The 19,155-nt window shown below is 41.7% G+C and overlaps 2 protein-coding genes across 2 annotated transcripts; one reads left to right on the forward strand and one right to left on the reverse strand.

Moving 5' to 3' along the window:
* Positions 1–237: 237 nt before the first annotated feature.
* On the reverse strand, positions 238–8,335 carry RAD1 (RAD1 checkpoint DNA exonuclease). The gene is made up of 5 exons (XM_004605554.2): positions 8,130–8,335; positions 6,228–6,336; positions 4,003–4,261; positions 1,667–1,765; positions 238–1,379 (listed from the first exon to the last, which is right to left on the reverse strand). Exons 1-5 carry the CDS (start codon positions 8,322–8,324, stop codon positions 1,196–1,198), a joined length of 846 nt encoding a protein of 281 aa, XP_004605611.1. The 5' UTR covers positions 8,325–8,335; the 3' UTR covers positions 238–1,195.
* A 327-nt stretch (positions 8,336–8,662) lies between these two features.
* BRIX1 (biogenesis of ribosomes BRX1) lies at positions 8,663–17,081 on the forward strand. The gene is made up of 10 exons (XM_004605553.2): positions 8,663–8,995; positions 12,123–12,234; positions 12,860–12,903; positions 14,325–14,395; positions 14,735–14,784; positions 14,872–14,945; positions 15,075–15,125; positions 15,242–15,343; positions 15,987–16,115; positions 16,507–17,081. Exons 1-10 carry the CDS (start codon positions 8,819–8,821, stop codon positions 16,774–16,776), a joined length of 1,080 nt encoding a protein of 359 aa, XP_004605610.2. The 5' UTR covers positions 8,663–8,818; the 3' UTR covers positions 16,777–17,081.
* Positions 17,082–19,155: the final 2,074 nt, after the last annotated feature.

The raw sequence follows: 19,155 nt of genomic DNA on the forward strand, positions 1-19,155 counted from the left end.
ATGATCTCTTCCAAGGCACAGCATTCCAAATACGCCCTCATATTTTGTGTACATGACACAACATGCTATAGGGATACTTATTTGGGACAGGATGAGGGTGTGTGGTGACATGACTGTCATTAGTGGGTAAGGATCAGGGTGGCATGAATCTTGAAATGGGGTGACATATTTTTCCTATAAGAATTATTCCACCCCATTGGTCAATAATGGTTGTCTAGTAAGAGACACTGAGCATGAGATGGTTTCAAAATTTTATTTCAGTTACATAGTTTTCCTTCTAAAGAACACATCACATACTTTTAAATGCATTTTATTAGATAGCTACAGTCCAAAAAATTATTTCATTGGAAATGACCCAAATAAGTGCAAAATTACTTAAAAACTGGTTTTCTACAACTTGGTTTGGTTAAAAAACTCAAAATCAAATAGAAAACATCTGGTAAATACTGATTACACTGAAGTTTTGAAAACCAGTAGTTAGTAACTGAAGACATTTATATCCTGTTCACAGATTTTTTCAATGTTAATTTAAATAATAAATCATATAATGATTCAAACTTGTCTGACAGTGTATAAGACAGAAGAAATTTGTGAAGAAATTGCAGATAACAGCAATGACTTCAGTGCAATGAAACTTTTTTTTTTAAAGTGTCCCTTAAACGTAAGCATGCACCTGAATTTCACAAGCAGGAGCAGAGTGGGGCCAGACTCCAGAAATTCTAACAAGTTTCCAGGTGATGCTGATGCTGGTAGTCTAGGCAAACTCTGAGAACCACACTTTTAGACACTTTCTCAAGTATTAAAGCTAGTTATCAATATTTCAATGCCTTTGCATTCCCTAATTCCTAAATAAGGAACATTTTAGGCTTTTAAGGCTTCACTAAACTACATTGCTAGACACTTGAACATGTCCTACATAAGTAGAAGTGAAGGTATAATTTATTCATCATGGTTCATAAATAATTCTATATGTTCAAAAGAGAACTACAGGATAGTCCAGGTGCTGGATAATCTAGTGACACCAAAATTACTTACAAAATACATCCCGACTATTAGGGCCAGGGACCCAACAAGTGTGCCTGTCTCCTCCCTGCTTCTTCCCTTGAGAAAACCCAGTGAGACTCATCTACCCAGAATGAGAACATGACCTGTCATGAACGCCTGCATAAATAGCACAGTGGGCTGTCTGTTATGCTTAAGACTCAGATTCAGGAACTTCTTCATCCGGGCAACAGTAATATTCCACAAAACATATTTGTCCATCTTCATTTCTAATCATATACTGTAAAGAGAGGAATCCTCGGTTATCTGTCCGAATAGACACTTTACAAGACAGAACTAAGGCCTTTGTGGAGGGCTTCAGTAAAGAAATCTTGTATCTGAAAGAGTGAATAAAAAGCTGTTATTTGGAGAAAGCAGTGCTCATAAATCCAAGTGAAGGCTGAGAGCCAAGAATGACCAATAAATAAATACAAGATTCAGTCCAATATTATCATTCTAATGTACTATTATCTAATTTCCATCTATTTCAAGCAGCAACTTCCTAGAAAATCCTACTGTTCAATTTTTAAAATGCTATCAACAGTCTGAAATTTTTTTAAAAACAAAAATAAAACATTTAAAAGAAATTTCTGCATGATCAAAGGCAACCTCTGTATTAACTGACCTGTTGACCTGAGTCTGACTACACTGGAATGACTCTATCAAATCAGAATCTTTGGGATAGTCAAGATGAGAGCTTCCAGCATTTCCGAAAGTGGATAACCTACAAAAGAGAACAAGAACAGAAAGACAATAAAATAGGGGAAAACGAACAAAAATAAAAACATAAAACAATATCTGTAGCAAAAAAAAAATTAACTCATTAATTCAGTGGTTCAGTAATAAACTGCATTAGGGTCCAAATAAAGAAAACCCTTCCTGGGGCTGGGGCGATAGCACAGCGAGTAGGGTGTTTGCCTTGCACGTGGCCGACCGGGGTTCGAATACCAGCATCCCATATGGTCCCCTGAGCACCGTCAGGGCTGATTCCTGAGTGCTGAGCCAGTAGTAACCCCTGTGCATTGCTGAGCATGACCCAAAAAGAAAAAAGAAAAGAAAGAAAAGAAAATCCTTTCTTAAAAAGCTGATTCGTTGAGTGAAACAGTCATGTAAACAAATGTAGGCAAGACTATTCAGGGAGCAGAATGAAGAGTCCACAGGTGCTGTGGAATTCACAGCTTTAGGGAGTATTACCTGCCTGTTTTCATCGACTTAAACCCTATTGAGATAGGGACTTTTTCCCCTCCTTAAGCAAGAAGTACATAATACTGGAGACAGGGGCATGTAGGGGAGGAGAAAAACCCCTGACCACCACCAACTGCAGGCATGGGGTCCCTCTATTGCCTATACCAAGCATTTGTGTATTTTCAGACTGTTCTATTTTATGGTTTTCTTGGTTGATACTATCAGTAGTTTATGTGTGGACAATTTATTAATGTCTAGGTGTCTGCTAACTCTGGAAGAACCTAGTGATCATTTGTTATGGGGTTACGTGTTAAGTACTAATCAAAACCAATGACAGAAATTGAAGTCAAAGCGGATTTCTCCACAATTCACCTTTTGTCTTCTCTTCTAACTTAAGCTCTCTCTCGGAGCCATCCTACCTATGACCAGCCACAATGAGGGTTCCCAAATCTCTAGAGCTCTTTACCTCCGTGCCCAATAGTCCCCTAAGTATCACAGGCACCTCAAATGAAACTTTTTTTTTTTTAAAGTCAATTTCCAGTTTATTACCACCACCTCCTTCCACATATTGGAGTCACATACCATGACCACGAAAAGACAGATCATTGCCATGAGAACACTTTGAGATGCTGTTTAATTGCCTGAAAGTTTATTTCATACAGCTAAAATAAGGTTTTACTTATTTTTATTTTGGTTAACATTTCAACAGACCTTATGCCAAAGTTTCAACTGCCTAATGCTATAAGGGTTATAGTTACTTTCAAGTAAATAGAAAAGAACAATGTAAACTTCTCATTATCCATTTATTTAACTCCTTTGTTGTTGTGTTTGAAATGTTTCCAACGAGAATAATTAGATCCTCTCTCTCAATTGACCCTAAATTGAAGGAGACCTGTCATTTCATTATGTGTGGGGAAAACATGTCTGGAGCAGTTAGAAACGTTCTTGCATTCTGGCATTGTGGTCTTGCTGAAAGTGCTTCCCCCCAACCCATGACACTTCCCCAGCCCAATCCTCTAAGCATCCGTGCCTGTCCTGGTTCCTCAACATCTCTATCATTTGATATTATCCTGGCACTTACTAGTATGCAATTTTATTCCTCCTATGGTATTTTTCATTTCTGTTAGCCTTGAATTTAAGCTAATCCTTCCTACAGGTAAGCTATGAACAGCAACTTGGTGAATGCATAGGAAACATCTACTTCACTTTGCTTCCCCTACCACCTTGAAGGAGAGATTCCATGTAATATGAACCTTTTCCAAAGTTTATAAACCTTTTCCTCATGATATAACCTCACCAACAGTAACTAGGACAATATGAATTATGAGACTAGGCTGCTCACCTAAAACCAACATTAAATGTGAAGCTTTAAACAGGATTATATCCTGGACATAAAATTTTCCCAATCTGTACATATGTGGTGAGAGTAGCAGCTCTTTGAAATTCTAAAAATTCTAGGAACCTGAGGATGAGGGATGCATCTCAGCAGTAGAGAGCTCCCTTGCATACATGAGATACATGACTTTGATCCTCAGCTCTTAAAAAAGAAAAAAAGGATCTTTGGGCCAGGGAGAGAGAGCTTAAAGGCCAGGAGTGCTGAAACACATATTAGGCATGCAACAGCCAAGGGTTCAATCCCTGGCAATCACATGGTCCCTTGAGTATTGTTGGGTGTGAATTCAATATAACTAGAACCTGAAAAATACAAGTTCTGCAGCCCAAGTAAATCTGAACACAGGGAGAGGAGACTACACTAAGTGCAGAGCTCTCAAGTACCTGAAGTAAGGTTTGTCAGGAGACATGGTGATCTGGAGGACCTCACTTGTCATATCCAGTTCGGAAAATGCTTCACGGAGTCCCTCGGACTGTAGAATAATTTTATTAATAACATTGGTGCTGCAGAAATCAAAATCCAGAGTTTCCTCAGGCTCCTGAGTATTGATTTTACAGACGGTCACCACTCCCCCTTCTTCCAGAAATAACATCAAAGGGTAACCATAACCTTGGTAGCACAAGCGGAGTGCAGTTAAAGTCCCTGAAAAATGGAAAACATCACACTTTAGGTCTTAACTTTAAAGCTCTGGCTTCAGTGTTTCCTCAAATGATACACAGAACTGATCGAGAATATCCTGTGCTGTGCAGGGCTGGAATGATAGCACAGCGGGTAGAGCGTTTGCCTTACACATGGCTGACCTGGGTTCGATTCCCAGCATCCCATATGGTCCCCCAATCACCACAGGAGTGATTCCTGAATGCAGAGCCAGGATTAACCCCTGTGCATTGCTGGGCGTGACCCAAAAAGCAAAAAAAAGAAAAAAAAAATCCTGTGCAATTTCTTGCATAACGTGCCTCCTCCTAAGAAGGGGTCACATTTCTCCTGATGACAGTTGTGCGCAGACAATCCCCAAAATAATGGCAAGAAAATTGAGAACCAGAATAAAATGTAACTCTCTGAAGTCATTTTCCAGCCTGCCATTTTCATTCTTCCAAACCACTTAAAACAGCTTACTAATGTTATACATATAGTTTCTGAATGGAAACTCCCCATGGACCAGTGCACTAAGGAGAACTGTGCAGAATTCATTATGTCTTGAAGGCTCAATGTGTACAACACTGGACTGTTGGAGAGGTTTCACCTATGTCAACTTATTCACTACAAGGATCCTTCCAACCTTTTCTATGGGGAGATATTCCTTACCTTAAATTTTAAGATCAAATTACGAGAAGACGAGAAAGTTATTAAATGCACTTAGAGTTTCAATACCATGAACCACTGATGAGATTACAGTAGGAAGAGAGCCACACGAGGGAGGGGAGAAGGCAGATATATTTATGAAAAATGAGCTAGAGAACACAACGTCAAAAAAGTGCATTTAAGGGGCTGGAGCAATAGTACAGTGGGTAGGGCATTTGCCTTGCACGTGGCTGACCCAAGTTCGACTCCCAGCATCCCATATGGTCCTCTGAGCACTGCCAGGAGTGATTCCTGAGTGTAGAGCCAAGAGTAACCCCTATGCATTGCTAGGTGTGACCCAAAGAGAAAAAAAATTTTTTTAAATGTGTATTTAATACTAATGAATTATTAGTACAAAATTTACATTATTTTATAAAGAACTTCAACAGAATTTTCCCTAGTCTCTTGATTGCTTTTCTATGACATAAAACCATTCTTCCAATGACTTAATAGTTTTATTTCCACAGCAAATAAATTCACTATTCTTATAATCGCTAAACAAATATCAGAAAGATTTTGGAAAATAGACATAATAAACAGCTCAAAAGGCAAAAAATTAGTTTTCAACATAAATGAAGCCAAATAATAGGTTTCTATGTTTCCTCTGCCACAAACTGTAATTCTGAATAAGTTAGGTGGTAAAGCAAGATATTTTATGTTAAAGTGTTGTAGATATTTTATAACATATTCAAAGTCTTTAGTGAATTCAAACTTAAAATCCTTAAATCTTTGTAAATTAAAAAAAATGACAAGGGGCTAGAGCTATAGTACACCGGGTAGGAAGTTTGCCTTGCACGCGGCCGACCCGGGTTCGATTCCCAGCATCCCATATGGTCCCCCAAGCACCGCCAGGAGTAATTTTTGAGTGCAAAGGCAGGAGTAACCTCTGTGCAGTGCCAGGTGTGACCCAAAAAGCAAGCAAACAAACAAAAAGACAAACAAATACTTTTGCATATATGAAAGGTTTTTTTTCTTTTTGGGCCACACCTAGTGATGCAGGGGGTTACTCTTGGCTTTGCATTCAGGAATTTCTTTCTTTTCTTTTTTTTTGCTTTTTTGATCACACCCGGCGACACACAGGGGCCACTCCTGGCTCTGCACTCAGGAATTACCCCTGGCAGTGCTCAGGGGACCATATGGGATGCTGGAAATCGAACCTGGGTGGGTCGCGTGCAAGGCAAACGCCCTACCCGCTGTGCTATTGCTCCAGCCCCCAGTATTAGCTATTCTGTATAAATTTTTATGTTGTTATGATAAAGTGGCTTACCTGGCATAGGACTTGATCCAAAAATAGATAAACAGTCTAAAAGGACAGTTAAATTAATTCGAAAAGTAACAGATTCTTCCTGAACTGAAAATTCTTGAAATACCCCAGCCTACAGAAGAAAAAAAAAAAATCAAACTGTATTATAACAAATTAAAGAATGAAACACATGTGTGATGCTGGAATTTACATGCTTTTAAAATAACAATACTGAACTCACACCATGAAACTTATTTCTGATTAAGACTTTATGGTTTTGGGCCACACGGGCAATGTTCACAAGTTACTTCTGGCTCCTGGACTCAGGAATTACTCCTGGAGGTGCTTGGGGAACCGTATGGGATGCTGGGGAATCGAATCTGGGTTGGCTGTGTGCAAGGCAAGGGCCCTATCCATTATACTATCTCTATGGCCCCCAGCAACCAAGACATTTTTTGGGGAAATGGGCCTTCACAAGGTATTTGGGGTGGGGCTTGGGGTCTAGAGGGTCATATCTATTGGGCTTGGTGAACTGTGGATGCTGAGGACTGAACTCAGGGATGCACTTCAATGCTTTATGCTCTCCCCTGCCCCAATTTAGACATTTTAGGCCTTTTCCCAACCATCACCCACTAAACTTACATTGCTCAATAGATGAAGGCTTAACAGTGGTTTTGTTCATCATCTAAAACTTTATGAAGGATTCTTCATGTAGTTTTAGATCTAAACTATCCCCCCACCTGACTCTCTTTTTGTGTCCATCAATAAGGCCAGTTTGAAAATAGCATAGTTTAATATTGCATAAGTGAAAATAGTTTTCAAATTCTTTTCAGGACAGAGAGGACAAATAATATACACCTTCAGGGGTCAGAGAGATAGTACTGCAGATACGGTGATCACGGTACAGGCGCTGACACCAGTTCCATGCTAGGCTCCCTTTATGGTTCCAGGAGCACAGCCAGCAGTGATCCCTGAGCATCCCTGGCTATAGTCCAAAAACATAACAACAACAAAATCCCTCTATACCTCGTTTCTTTGGTTATGTTTTTGGGCTATACCCAGAGATGCTCAGGGATCACTACTGGCTGTGCTTCTGGAACCATACCGGGTGCACTTAGATATACACAAAAATGCTGAAATATGAAATCCTACTAGAATCATACAAATATCACTTTGTAGCAAGATTCTATTATAAACAATAGAAACAACTTATTATTATTATTTTAAATAACTCAGCAGTCAAGAACATGCACCGTGGAAACAAATATTCTGGGTTCCTTGCCAGCAGTTGGCTTTGAGAGAGTCGGTATATACAGTCAATATGTCACCTCCAAGCCTGAGTCCCCATGCATGCAAAATGGGAATAAGACAGGAAACCTGTCTCCAGCGACTAAGGTGCCTGTTAAGGGGGTTGTTAAAATAAACACAACAGTTGAGTGCGTGGGCTAAGGTTTAGCTTAATACACTGTATACAGCACTGGAAGCCAGCAGCTCTGTGAGACTTGGGGAAAGAATCTGTTTCCAGGAAGGGGTATCTCTCTCACACACAAACACACACACACACACACACACACACACACACACACACACACCCTGGGAAAACAGGAAAGGGTAACACACACACACCCAACACACAAACACACACACACACACACCACACACACAACACTCACACCACAAACACACGCGGGAAAACAATCTGTTTTCAGGAGGGGGTAACACACTCACACACCCACACCAGACCCACACCACACAGACACAGACAGACAGACGCACACACACCGGAAAAACAATCTGTTTCCAGGAAGGGGTAACACACACACACACACACACGTACACACACTCACCCACACACACTCCCTCAGGTCCTGCGGTTCTGTCCTCGAGGCGACGAGGCTGGGGGCTGAGGGGGCGGCGCGCCGGTACCTGAATGAAAGCGTTGGCTTGCACGCACTTGGCGTTTTCCACCGTCACCTTGAGGCCGTTCTGGGTGGCGAAGCACGTGGCGTGCTCGCGGAAGTGGATGGCCCTGAGGATGGTGGAGAGGTTGCGGACGTTGTCCAGGCTGGCCACCAGGCTGTACGCCTCCTCGTCCTGCGCCTGGGTGGTCTCCAGGGGCATGGTGGGCCTCTGGCTGAGGCGGGCGACGCTGGCCTCCTCCCCCGAACTCCCGCCGCCTCGTCCACAGCAAACGCGGGAAAAGGCGCGGGGCCGCCGAGCTGCTTCTGAGGGAACAGAACGTGGCGTGCGGGCGCAGCTTCCGCAGACCGAGCTCCAAGGACCCCCGGAACCGCGGGGCGGCCTCGGTCTCGCAGCCCCGCAGGGCGCGGGAGCCCCACCTCAGCGCGGCGGCTCTCGGGCCCGAACAAGCCCCGCCCCAAGCTAGCGGGCCAGGGAAGCGCACGGCGGCGCGGCTCCCGCCACTGCTTTCAAGGCCGCCCCGCCACCTCGGCCACCGTCCGGCACCACCGAGCTCACGGGGAGGCCTAGAGAGTCCCCGCGCCTACACCGGAAAGGGGCCGCGCCGGGAACATCCCCGGAGCGGAGCGCAGGTACCATAGAGATCGGAAGCGACGAGCGGTCGGGCCGGAAGGAAGACTGAGCGCCAGGGCAAGATGGCGCCGACCAAGAGGAAGCGGCGTGGGGATGTCGCGGTTCAGGCGAAGAAGAAGAAGAAGGCGAAGAGAAGTGAAAATGACGCCGTGCCGCCTGCGAAGCGGCGAAACGTAGTAGGAGAGAAGGAGGAGGTGGAGGAAGAAGACCGAGATCGTATCCCTGGCCCCGTGTGCAAGGTAGATTGGCCGACGCGGGCATCGCGGCCCCGCACACCTCTGCCGGGGTTGCCGGCTTGGTCGGTCCCTGCCCCGCGGACTCCCGCCTCGCCCCGGTGGGCCCTGGCGCGGGGTCTCGGCACTCCTGCCGCCGCCGCTAACCCGCGCGCACGTGCTCGCCCTCCCGGGGGCGGCCGGTACAGCGACTCGATCACCTCTGCGGCGGGGAGATTGTCTCAGAAATAAGAATATTTTGGACTCAGCGTGACTCTTAATTAGTCCCTTGTTGTCGTTGTTTTGTTGTCATGAACGTCTTGCGAGCGCCTGATTTGTAAATTGCGCTTGTTAAAAAGTGTGTGTGTTGGGGCTAGAGCTATAGTACACCGGGTAGGAAGTTTGCCTTGCACGCGGCCGACCCGGGTTCGATTCCCAGCATCCCATATGGGTCCCAGAGCACCGCCAGGAGTAATTCTTGAGTGCATGAGCCAGGATTAACCCCTGATCATCGCCGGGTGTGTGCCCCCTCCCCCCCATGTGTGTTGTTGGCATTCGGCGTTCTAAGTGAGGGTCTGGTAGTGTGTTCCCTTCTGGCTCCCACCCACCCCGCCGCGGATACAGGGGTCCTGCTGCCCAGTTGCCTGGTCCGGGCTGGGCGGAGAGGAGGAAGGGGTGCGGGGGGCGTGGTGCTTTCCGTAGAACTTAGTGCCCAATGTGGGGTGGTGAGTATCTGTGTCCTCGGCCGTGCTGTGCGGCCCCTTCTAAAAGCCGTTTGGAGAGTTTGCTGGCTGCCCTGTTTGGTCAGACCTTTATGAATGAGCTGTGCACTTGCGTTAGAACTCTGACGTATGGAGCACCGGACCTCGCTACAAAGTTAGGCTGCTTCAGTCTTCGAAATTGCCCGAGTCCTTATGGACTTTCCCCACCCCGAAATGGATGCATTTAAGAGTTTCTGAATATGAGTGTGTAGACTGAGCTTTTTTTCAATCTCACTTCTTAAACTAGATTTTTTTTTTTTTAAGTGGATAAAGGGGCCGGAGTCACAGTCCCGCGGGTAGGGCACTTGCCTTGCACGCAGCCGGCTGGGATTCGATCCCCTGCATCCCATGTGGTACCCCGAGCACCGTCAGGAGTGATCCCTGAGTACAGAGACAAGAGTAAGCCCTGAGAACCACCGCCCGGCATGCAAAGCCTAAAACCCGGGTCGGGAAAGAAATACCTTTGGTGTGTTCATTTCTGCTTTAGGTGTGTAACTGACCATATGTTGTATGAGGGAAGGAGGTGGTGCTGAGGACCGGAGATGGCTGTGAAATCGAGCTGCCTGTTCAGAGAATCAGGATATTTTGGCTCTCTGTCGCCCATAGATTAGGGGGAAATGTTTTAGTTTTTGTAAAGAGTGACCTGGATTTATAGTAAATGCATATCATCACTCATCCCCTCAAGGGCTGCGCCCAGCCCTGGTAGCCGACCTCCACTACACAACCGCCGCCAGACTCCAGGCCGCTTTCCACATGCTCGGAGGGAGCCTCATGCATGAGTGAACATATTCCTGGACCACACGGCTGCAAATCAGCCGCATGGCACATCATAATAGAGGGAAATAAAAATATATGCCTCCCGGAGAGCCCTACTGAGAGTATCCCACCCTCACATCAGCCTGGCAAGCTCCCCGTGGTGTATTCGATATGCCAAGAACAGTAACAATAACAGGTCTCGTTCCCCAGACCCTGAAAGAAGCCTCCAATCGTTGGGAAAGACGAGGAAGGAGAAGCTGCTAAAATCTCAGGGCTGGGGCGAATGGAGACATTACTGGCACCCGCTTGAGTAAATCGATGAACAATGAGTTGACAGTGATACAGGATCCCCTCAAGGAGCCAAAAGTGATGGGCACTGGAGAGATAAGATACAGGGGTTAAGGCACTTGTAACACATAAGACACCTGGGTCTGATCCAGAGTCTCTGGAGCATAGCTGGGTGTGGTCCAAAAAACATCCCAAAAGAAAAAAAAATATGATGGTATCTTTGACCTGAGCCATAGGAAAAGTTCGTTACAAATGCAGAAGATGGAGAGTACCTTAAGATAATTAGGTTGGGGATTGATGAGGAATTCGTCTTTGAGCTGGATAGAAAAGTCTTGATGCCTCATTGAAATTTCAGTCTTCAGAAGAGAGGAAACAGGTGTGAGAAAAAAAGTGGTCACAAATGGGAAAATGTTGTTATTAGCTAACGTATAGGGTTGATCTGGAGGAAATAAAGTGATTAAAAATAGAAATGTGATTTAGACCCATTGTTCAGGGTATGCCATTTTGGACCCCGCAGAGAGGTTAGGTGTGATCAGAGCACTTTGTTAGAAAGATGGAAGCGGGTGCCAGTGGACACCTGTTGGAGACGCTCTGGTCTGGTGAGGGCTAGCCTTCAAGACTTGCTGTTTGATGGTTATCATAAGAATATGATTCTAAGATGATTCTTAGATGATTCTTAGATGATTCTAAGATGTATGGCTATAAGAAGAAAAGATTGTACCTTGCAAGAGCTCTGTGAATAGGAGAGATGTGGGGAGGTTGTTTTGTTTTGTTTTGTTTTGGTTTGGTTTGGGGGCCACACCCAGTGGTGAGCAGGGCTCACCCCTGCCTGTGCTTCGGGCTCACTCCTGGCTGGCAGACTCCCAGCATGGAGTACCCAGGTGATGGACCCAGGGTGGGTGCAAGAGCTTTAGCTTCTATTAAGATAGTTTTTAGTTGATAATACTCTAATGCTTTTGAGAGTACCTCAGCAAATATAAAACATAGCGCCTAATAGACTGATAGCCGAGAAATTACCCGGTCTTATTTTTCATAATGTTCTAAAGTTCAGTTTGAAGTGTTGGGGAGAATTTCTCACTTTTCGGTAGTTGCCAATTAAACTTATAGAAGTGATTGAGATCTGGCTTGGAGAGAACCGAAGTTTAGAAAAGTGACTAAAAGTCTTTAGAATCAGGAGGACGAATTGGAATGATTGAAGAAGGAAAGAAACGGAGGAGAGTCTGTCACTGTCACCAGTGTATGCAAGCAAGAGATTGGATCAAAGGGGTTCGGATTGTTTGGCCAGCTTAAGGTAGGTTTAACAAACAAGTTCAGTATAAGATTTAAAATTTTTTATTTTCTTTTTTTAGGGCAAGTGGAAAAATAAGGAACGGATTCTCATCTTTTCTTCCAGAGGAATAAATTTCAGAACAAGACATTTAATGCAAGACTTGAGAATGTTGATGCCGCATTCAAAAGCAGGTACCTTTGTATGGTATACTTTAAAAAATGTATATAGCAATATTAAATTTGTGTCAGATCAACAAATTATATCAAATATATTCTTAACTTCATATATCCATTTTATTCTACCACTGAGCCATATTCTTGACCCCTAAATTTCAGGTTTTAAAAGTGTTTTTGTAATCCAATATACAGGAATATAATCTTTGGTTTGTGAGAATTTTTTTTTATGTTTGAGAGGAATCCATTGAACACAAAAAGTTTAAGAAGCATTTATTTAGACAACAATTTGTATTTCTTTAGTATTATCTTTTTTTTGTTGTTTGTTTGTTTTTTGGGTCACACCTGGCAATGCACAGGGGTCATTCCTGGCTCATGCACTCAGGAATTACCCCTGGCGGTGCTCAGGGGACCATATGGGATGCTGGGATTCGAACCCGGGTCGGCCGCGTGCAAGGCAAATGCCCCACCCGCTGTGCTATCACTCCAGCCCCTTGATTATCATATTTAAAAAGGAGATTTGTAAAGAGTTCATGTATTTTCAGACTCGCCATTTAAAAGTTAAAGTCATTTAAACTAGAGATTGTAAAAAGTTTTCTAGAAAATGTATGATTTGAAAATCTTTTCTTTTTTCTTTTTATAGATACTAAAATGGATCGCAAAGATAAGTTGTTTGTGATTAACGAGGTAAATTTTGAAAATAGACTTCTAAGAATGGCATATTTAGGAAATACTGCAGAACATTAAAGATAGTTAATTTAAACAATAAGTCATTTGACCTGCTGCTTTTAAATTGTTTTGTAAAGGAAATTCACAAATTTTATTAGCTCTTCGGGAATCTGTCTTCAAAAGTTTTAAAAGTTTTAGTAGTCATTGACAGTTCAGTGCTTCAGTAGATATCATTTATTCATCAATACTATATTTGGCTTATTTAAGCAAACATTAAAATTTCCGGAACAAGGATTATACCTCAACCTTATTTCTTCAGTATGTGTAGCACACAGCTAAATTCACAATAGACACTCAGTAGCATCAATGCTTTGAGCATTGGGCCTTGTCAGCAGGGCTGAGAATCCAGGGGCCATTTCCAATGACGAGGACCTTGTTGTTGCTCAGGCCAAACATCTTTTTGCAAATATTCTTGAAGAATAAAAGAGTCTAACCTTAAAGTGAATTTTTTCAAACTTAGAAGAAGAGGCTTTAGAGAGTGTACATTATGTAAGACATCTTTCCTTGCATGCAGACAACCCGGTTCAATCCCTGGCAGCACATTTGGTCTCTGGAGTTCTGCCAAGATGCCAGGAGTGAGCCCTGCGCACTACTGGATGTGGCCCCAAAACGTAGAAGAATTATTTAAGATAATTCTCTTTATTACAGATGCTTTTATTTGCATGGAATTTTCAACCATTGCTATTTTATGTCATTTATTCTTTGGAATAATTTAACTATACAAGATCTCAATTTATTTTGGGCTTGCAGCTAGCTTAGGCTGGACTAAAAATAACCAACTTGTATGTGATAATACAAAGAAGTTTTTTTAAGTTATTTTTTAAGTTTTTAAGCTAAAATTGTTACTTTTAAAGTTATAAGTCTCATTTTATGAATACTGTAGCAGGTAGCTTATGGCTACTGCAGTGACAGGAATTCAAAATAACCATTATAAAGGATGTCTTTGGTTTTTGTAAGGACTGTACTTTCCTTGGATTCATGAAACTATGATATGCTTTAGCCCTAGAGTCACTGATGCTAGTCTTTGTGGTTTGTACTCAAGAATATGTTTAAAAGAAATGTTTTCCAGTAACCAGAAGTGAAGCCAGTTTACTTTAAAATGCAAGGGCAAAAGAGTAGTTCTCCCACCGGAGAACTAGGTAGAACGTCTTGTTTCAGTATTTGAGAAGAACTGTCAACGGTTCTTGCAAATCGATATAGGCTTACGTAGTTCATTAAATGTGTGAATTTTTTTTTTTTAGGAATGAAAATTTTGATGAATTATTAATCCTTTTTCGGATTATTAATCTTTAATGTTTTTGAGGATCCTAGTATTAAACTCATTGCTTTTGTTTTGGATTTTGTTTATCTGCTTTATTTGTTTTCTTTGCTCTGTTTAGGTTTGTGAAATGAAAAACTGCAATAAATGTATCTATTTTGAAGCTAAGAAGAAACAAGATCTCTATATGTGGTAAGAAAGTGTATTTATTGATAAGGAACTCATTTTATTAAATAGATCATTGTTGTTCCCACTCCCACCCCCCACTTTGGTGCCTGGTGTCAAACCTGGGGTCTCAACCCATGCAAAGCTTGTTCCTTACCACTAAGCCACATCCGTAACCAAGTACATTTGCCTGGGTTATACCTAGATTCCTTTCAGTGAAGTCAGGAGCCAGGGACTGAACTAAGTTCATTTGATTTCATCCAATAAGTACTTAGGTGTATGATTGTATCTTTTAATTTGGAATTGGTAGGTGGAAGAATCACTTTCTAAGGTTTAATATATTTTAAATATTTCTTTATTTTTCAGGCTCTCAAATTCACCTCATGGACCATCTGCTAAATTCCTTGTTCAAAATAGTAAGTTGGTGGAATTAAAAACAAATTAAAATATCCTTTATGATAACTGTCAAAAGTTGTAACTGTTTTTGTTAATTTTTTCTTCAGTTCATACTCTAGCTGAACTAAAGATGACTGGAAACTGCTTGAAAGGTTCCCGGCCCCTTCTGTCTTTTGACCCTGTAAGGTTTTTTTTTTTTTAATTAAATGTATCAAGTCCAATATTCCAGTTCTGCTTTAGTGAATATAGTTGTATTACTAAATTTAATAAACTTTCTGCCATTTTCATTTTGTTCACTTTATTTTAATAGGCTTTTGATGAATCACCACATTATGCTTTGTTAAAAGAACTCTTAATTCAGGTAAATACCTTTTCTAAAAGACTTTTTTGTACTACTGTAAATATTTTTTTCTCCTTAACTATTTAAAATGTTCATGATATAGCACAGAGTAAGAAATGACTTTTTCTTTAACCTAGATCTTCAGTACACCCCGGTATCACCCCAGAAGTCAGCCATTTGTGGACCACGTATTTACTTTCACCATTTTGGATAATAGGATATGGTTTCGGAACTTTCAGGTTAGTGTTAGTTTGTCTGTAATTTAAGTGTTCTCTACTTTTAATAGCTGTCAGGTGAGAGGGAGCATGGGTTTCCTAACGAGCCATTGTATATTCAGTGAAGTATGTTTCTCTCCCAAGAGGTGAACATTTTACCTAGGAGGCATGGGTGTAAGGCTTAGGAAAAGATAATTATCCCTGTAGAAAGCTTTTACTGGTATTCTAATTTTGATGCCTCATACGGAGAAATAAGTGTTATTATGTATCCTTTTGGATACCTTTTAATCTAATTTGAATTCATTTCATAAAAATATAAGTTGATTTAAGGTGCTCAGGAGAACATATGGGATGCTGGGAATCGAACCCGGGTCGGCTGTATGCAAGGAAAACGCCCTACCGCTGTGCTATTGCTCTAGCCTCTGATTTAAGTTTTTAGATGTTCCCCATTGGTTGTTTTTTACTGTGATCATTTATATTTTTTCCTGACTGCTACTGATAGCTAGTAATATGTTTTAGAAAATACTAATTTCACACTTGCCAAGTTTCACCTTCATCTTATCGTGTTTTTTCATCATATGGCTCTCTGCAATAGCCAATATTATAGACACAGAAATCTTTTTGGAAATATTGTATCTAAACTAAAACAATTTTGTCATTATTAAAGATCATAGAAGAGGATGCTGCTCTTGTAGAAATAGGACCTCGTTTCGTCTTAAACCTTATAAAGATTTTCCAGGGAAGTTTTGGAGGACCAACTTTGTATGAAAATCCTCACTACCAGTCACCAAATATGGTAAGTGAGCTTTAGGGAATAGGCCGGGGTGGGGGGTTGGGTTTTGATCTACAGGGATCCCTCCTCCTGGGCTCGGAGGACCATATGGGATCCCAAGGATTGAACCCGGCTTGACCATGTTTAAGGCTACCGCCCTACCTGCTGTACTATTTCCGGCCCCAGAACTGTTTTTATTTTATGGTGGTTTGTCAATTTCTCAGACCTCTTTGGCCAGATAATTCTATACATAATTGCTGTTGTGTTAACTGTCAAACTAATTTGGGTTTTGGTTGAATATAGTCTGCAAATTAATCTTTTTTAGTGAAAGGCTAAAGGGAAACGAGGTAAATATCCTTTCATACAGTAAATGTATGTGGTAAATGTTTTCATTTCAAATGCTTTTCATTTCTAGCACCGGCGTATCATTAGGTCCATCACGGCTGCTAAATACAAAGAGAGACAGCAAGTGAAAGATGTGCAGAAAATGAGAAAGAAAGAACCAAAGACGATTCTTCCACATGATCCCACTGCGGATGTTTTCAATATACCAGCCGAGGAAAAACCAGTAGAAATCCAATGGGTTAAACCAGAGCCCAAAGTGGATTTGGCAGCAAGAAAGAAAAGAATTTACAAGAGGCAAAGAAAACTGAAAAAGAAGATGAACAGTGGAAATGCAAAATGAATCAGTGAATAACTCATTTGTTTTCAGTTATTTTATATTTATTTTGTATTCAATGTGTAAATACTTTATTCAGGATGACCACATCACACTGAATTATTATGATTACCACACTGCACTGTTTTTAAGGATAATACATCGGGGTTTTTTTCATCCACATAATGCACAAAGAATAGTGTCATAAAATGTGTGTTGATTTTGTAGTAAAATGAAATATCCAGAACTACAAATTTAGTGTGACATTTCAAAAAAAAATTAACTTGTGGCTTTCTGATGTCTATGTTTTTCTAAATAAAATACTAACCAAAGTCAGTCTGGTTAATTTGCTTTTCTTATGAAAGCTTTGGTACGACAAAAAATTTAGTATGCATAGTTTCAGACCACTCTGCTTGATTAACAAAACTGAAGAAGACACATTTTTTGATCATTTTTCTGTAAGTAAAAGCTTGAGAAATGTTGGGCATAATTTTGGACAGTGAAGTGGGCATGGATTGGTAAAAAGGAAAGCATTTATTGAGATTTGAGTTCTTAAGGCACCCTTAAGGAACCCTATTTCATGAGGCTGAATAAGCCAGCTTCCGATCTTCTCACATTGAAATGAGAAAATATTCTATGGGTTTTGAGAACCCAAACACCTAATACATGTTGAAAGTATTTTTGTAAAGTTTGAATTTTTTTTTTTTTTTTTTGGCTTTTTGGGTCACACCTGGCAATGCACAGGGGTTACTCCTGGCTCCTCAGTAATTAACTCCTGGCGGTGCTCAGGGGACCATATGGGATGCTGGGAATCGAACCCAGGTTGGCCGCATACAAGGCAAACGCCCTACCCGCTGTGCTATCGCTCCAGCCCCAAGTTTGAAATTTTAGACGAATGTGTATAAATTATCAAAAAAAAAAGTGGGCAGTTAAACATTTTTTTTTTTCACTTAGGAGGAAAATATTAGAAACAGTGGGCAATGTTCCCCCTCCCAAGGTATTGCCCATGACCCCTCCTCGCCACTTCTGTGCTATTGCAGGGTGCTTTCTGAGAGATGGAGATGGTAGACTGAGGGGCGTGCATGCTGCTGAATAATTTTTTTCTTGAAAAGGAAATTTGGGGATTTCTGAGCCAGAGAGCACTGGACTTAGCTTCTAACCATGCTGGAGGAAAATAAGTAATAAACAAGATTATGGGTGGTGGTATCCATGTGATCCACACATACACTAATTGGGGATGATTAGGGTTTTGTTCCTGTAATTTTTTTTCACATTGTATTTTCTATGTCTGTTCTGTGCTGAATAATTATATAGCAGTCACTATATCACTGTCATCCCATTTTGTTATTTACTCGAGCAGGCGCCAGTAACATCTTCATTCGTCCCAGCCCTGAGATTTTAGCAGCCTCTTCTTACTCATTTTTCCCAACGATTGGAGGCTCTTTTCAGGGTCAAGGGAATGAGACTTATTGTTACTCTATTTGGCATATCAAATACACCATGGGGAGCTTGCAATGCTCTTCCGTGCCGTGCCAGTAGGCGGTAGTTTGCCAGGCTCTCCGAGAGGCATATATATAGATATATTTCCTTTTATGATGATGTGTGTGGCTGCACGTTCCAGGAATATGTTCACTCGTGTGAGGCTCAACCGAGCGTGTGGCGCTTGGTTAGTGGAGGTCAGCCGCTGGGGCTGGGTCCCTTGGGGCGGGGAAGGTTCTCACCCACCCCCCTCTGGGGCACCTCTGGCATAAAATGAGGCCCCCATAACCATGTCACCAGACTCCGCACCAGGGGTGCCCCAGGTCATCTCATCGGTCACCCCCAGAATTCATGGCTTCTCCCGGAAGGGAGCATAAAATGAGGCCCTCATATATAGCGATAGTAGTCTATAATTAGCTATATAATTAGTTATTGTACATTCCTTAGCATATATTCATGTATATAGGTGCTTGCTGCTGACATTAAGTTAGCATATACAGTTGGCATTTACAGGTTTTCCTACAAATGGAATTTAGGTCAAAGATGGTGAATATTTAAAACATTCTGATTATTCCCCTAACCATACCTTACAGAGTTCAGATTATTCTTTTCTTTGTGCCTTTCCCAGTGGTGAAATAATCTGCCAGTTTGATTAGTCTGCCTTTGAAAAGTGAATACTTTTTGCTAGGTGTTGGTTTGGGCTCAGCTTTACTTTTTGAGACTGATCTTGTGGTTTAGTCCCTACCTGAGAGATTTTTAACATAAAGTTATCCAGATGTTTTTCCTAGCTTATCACTTGCACCTAATTATTTCAAGAACCAAGTTTATTTCTTGCCTTTGAAGTATTTCTTAGTGTCATTCTTGGGCTGAGAATCTGCCATCTAGTTACCATACAATGCAACCAAGGACTTTGGGGTTTCCTCTGCA

Source organism: Sorex araneus, chromosome 1, assembly GCF_027595985.1.
Source record: "Sorex araneus isolate mSorAra2 chromosome 1, mSorAra2.pri, whole genome shotgun sequence".
In the NCBI taxonomy this organism is placed as follows: domain Eukaryota; kingdom Metazoa; phylum Chordata; class Mammalia; order Eulipotyphla; family Soricidae; genus Sorex; species Sorex araneus.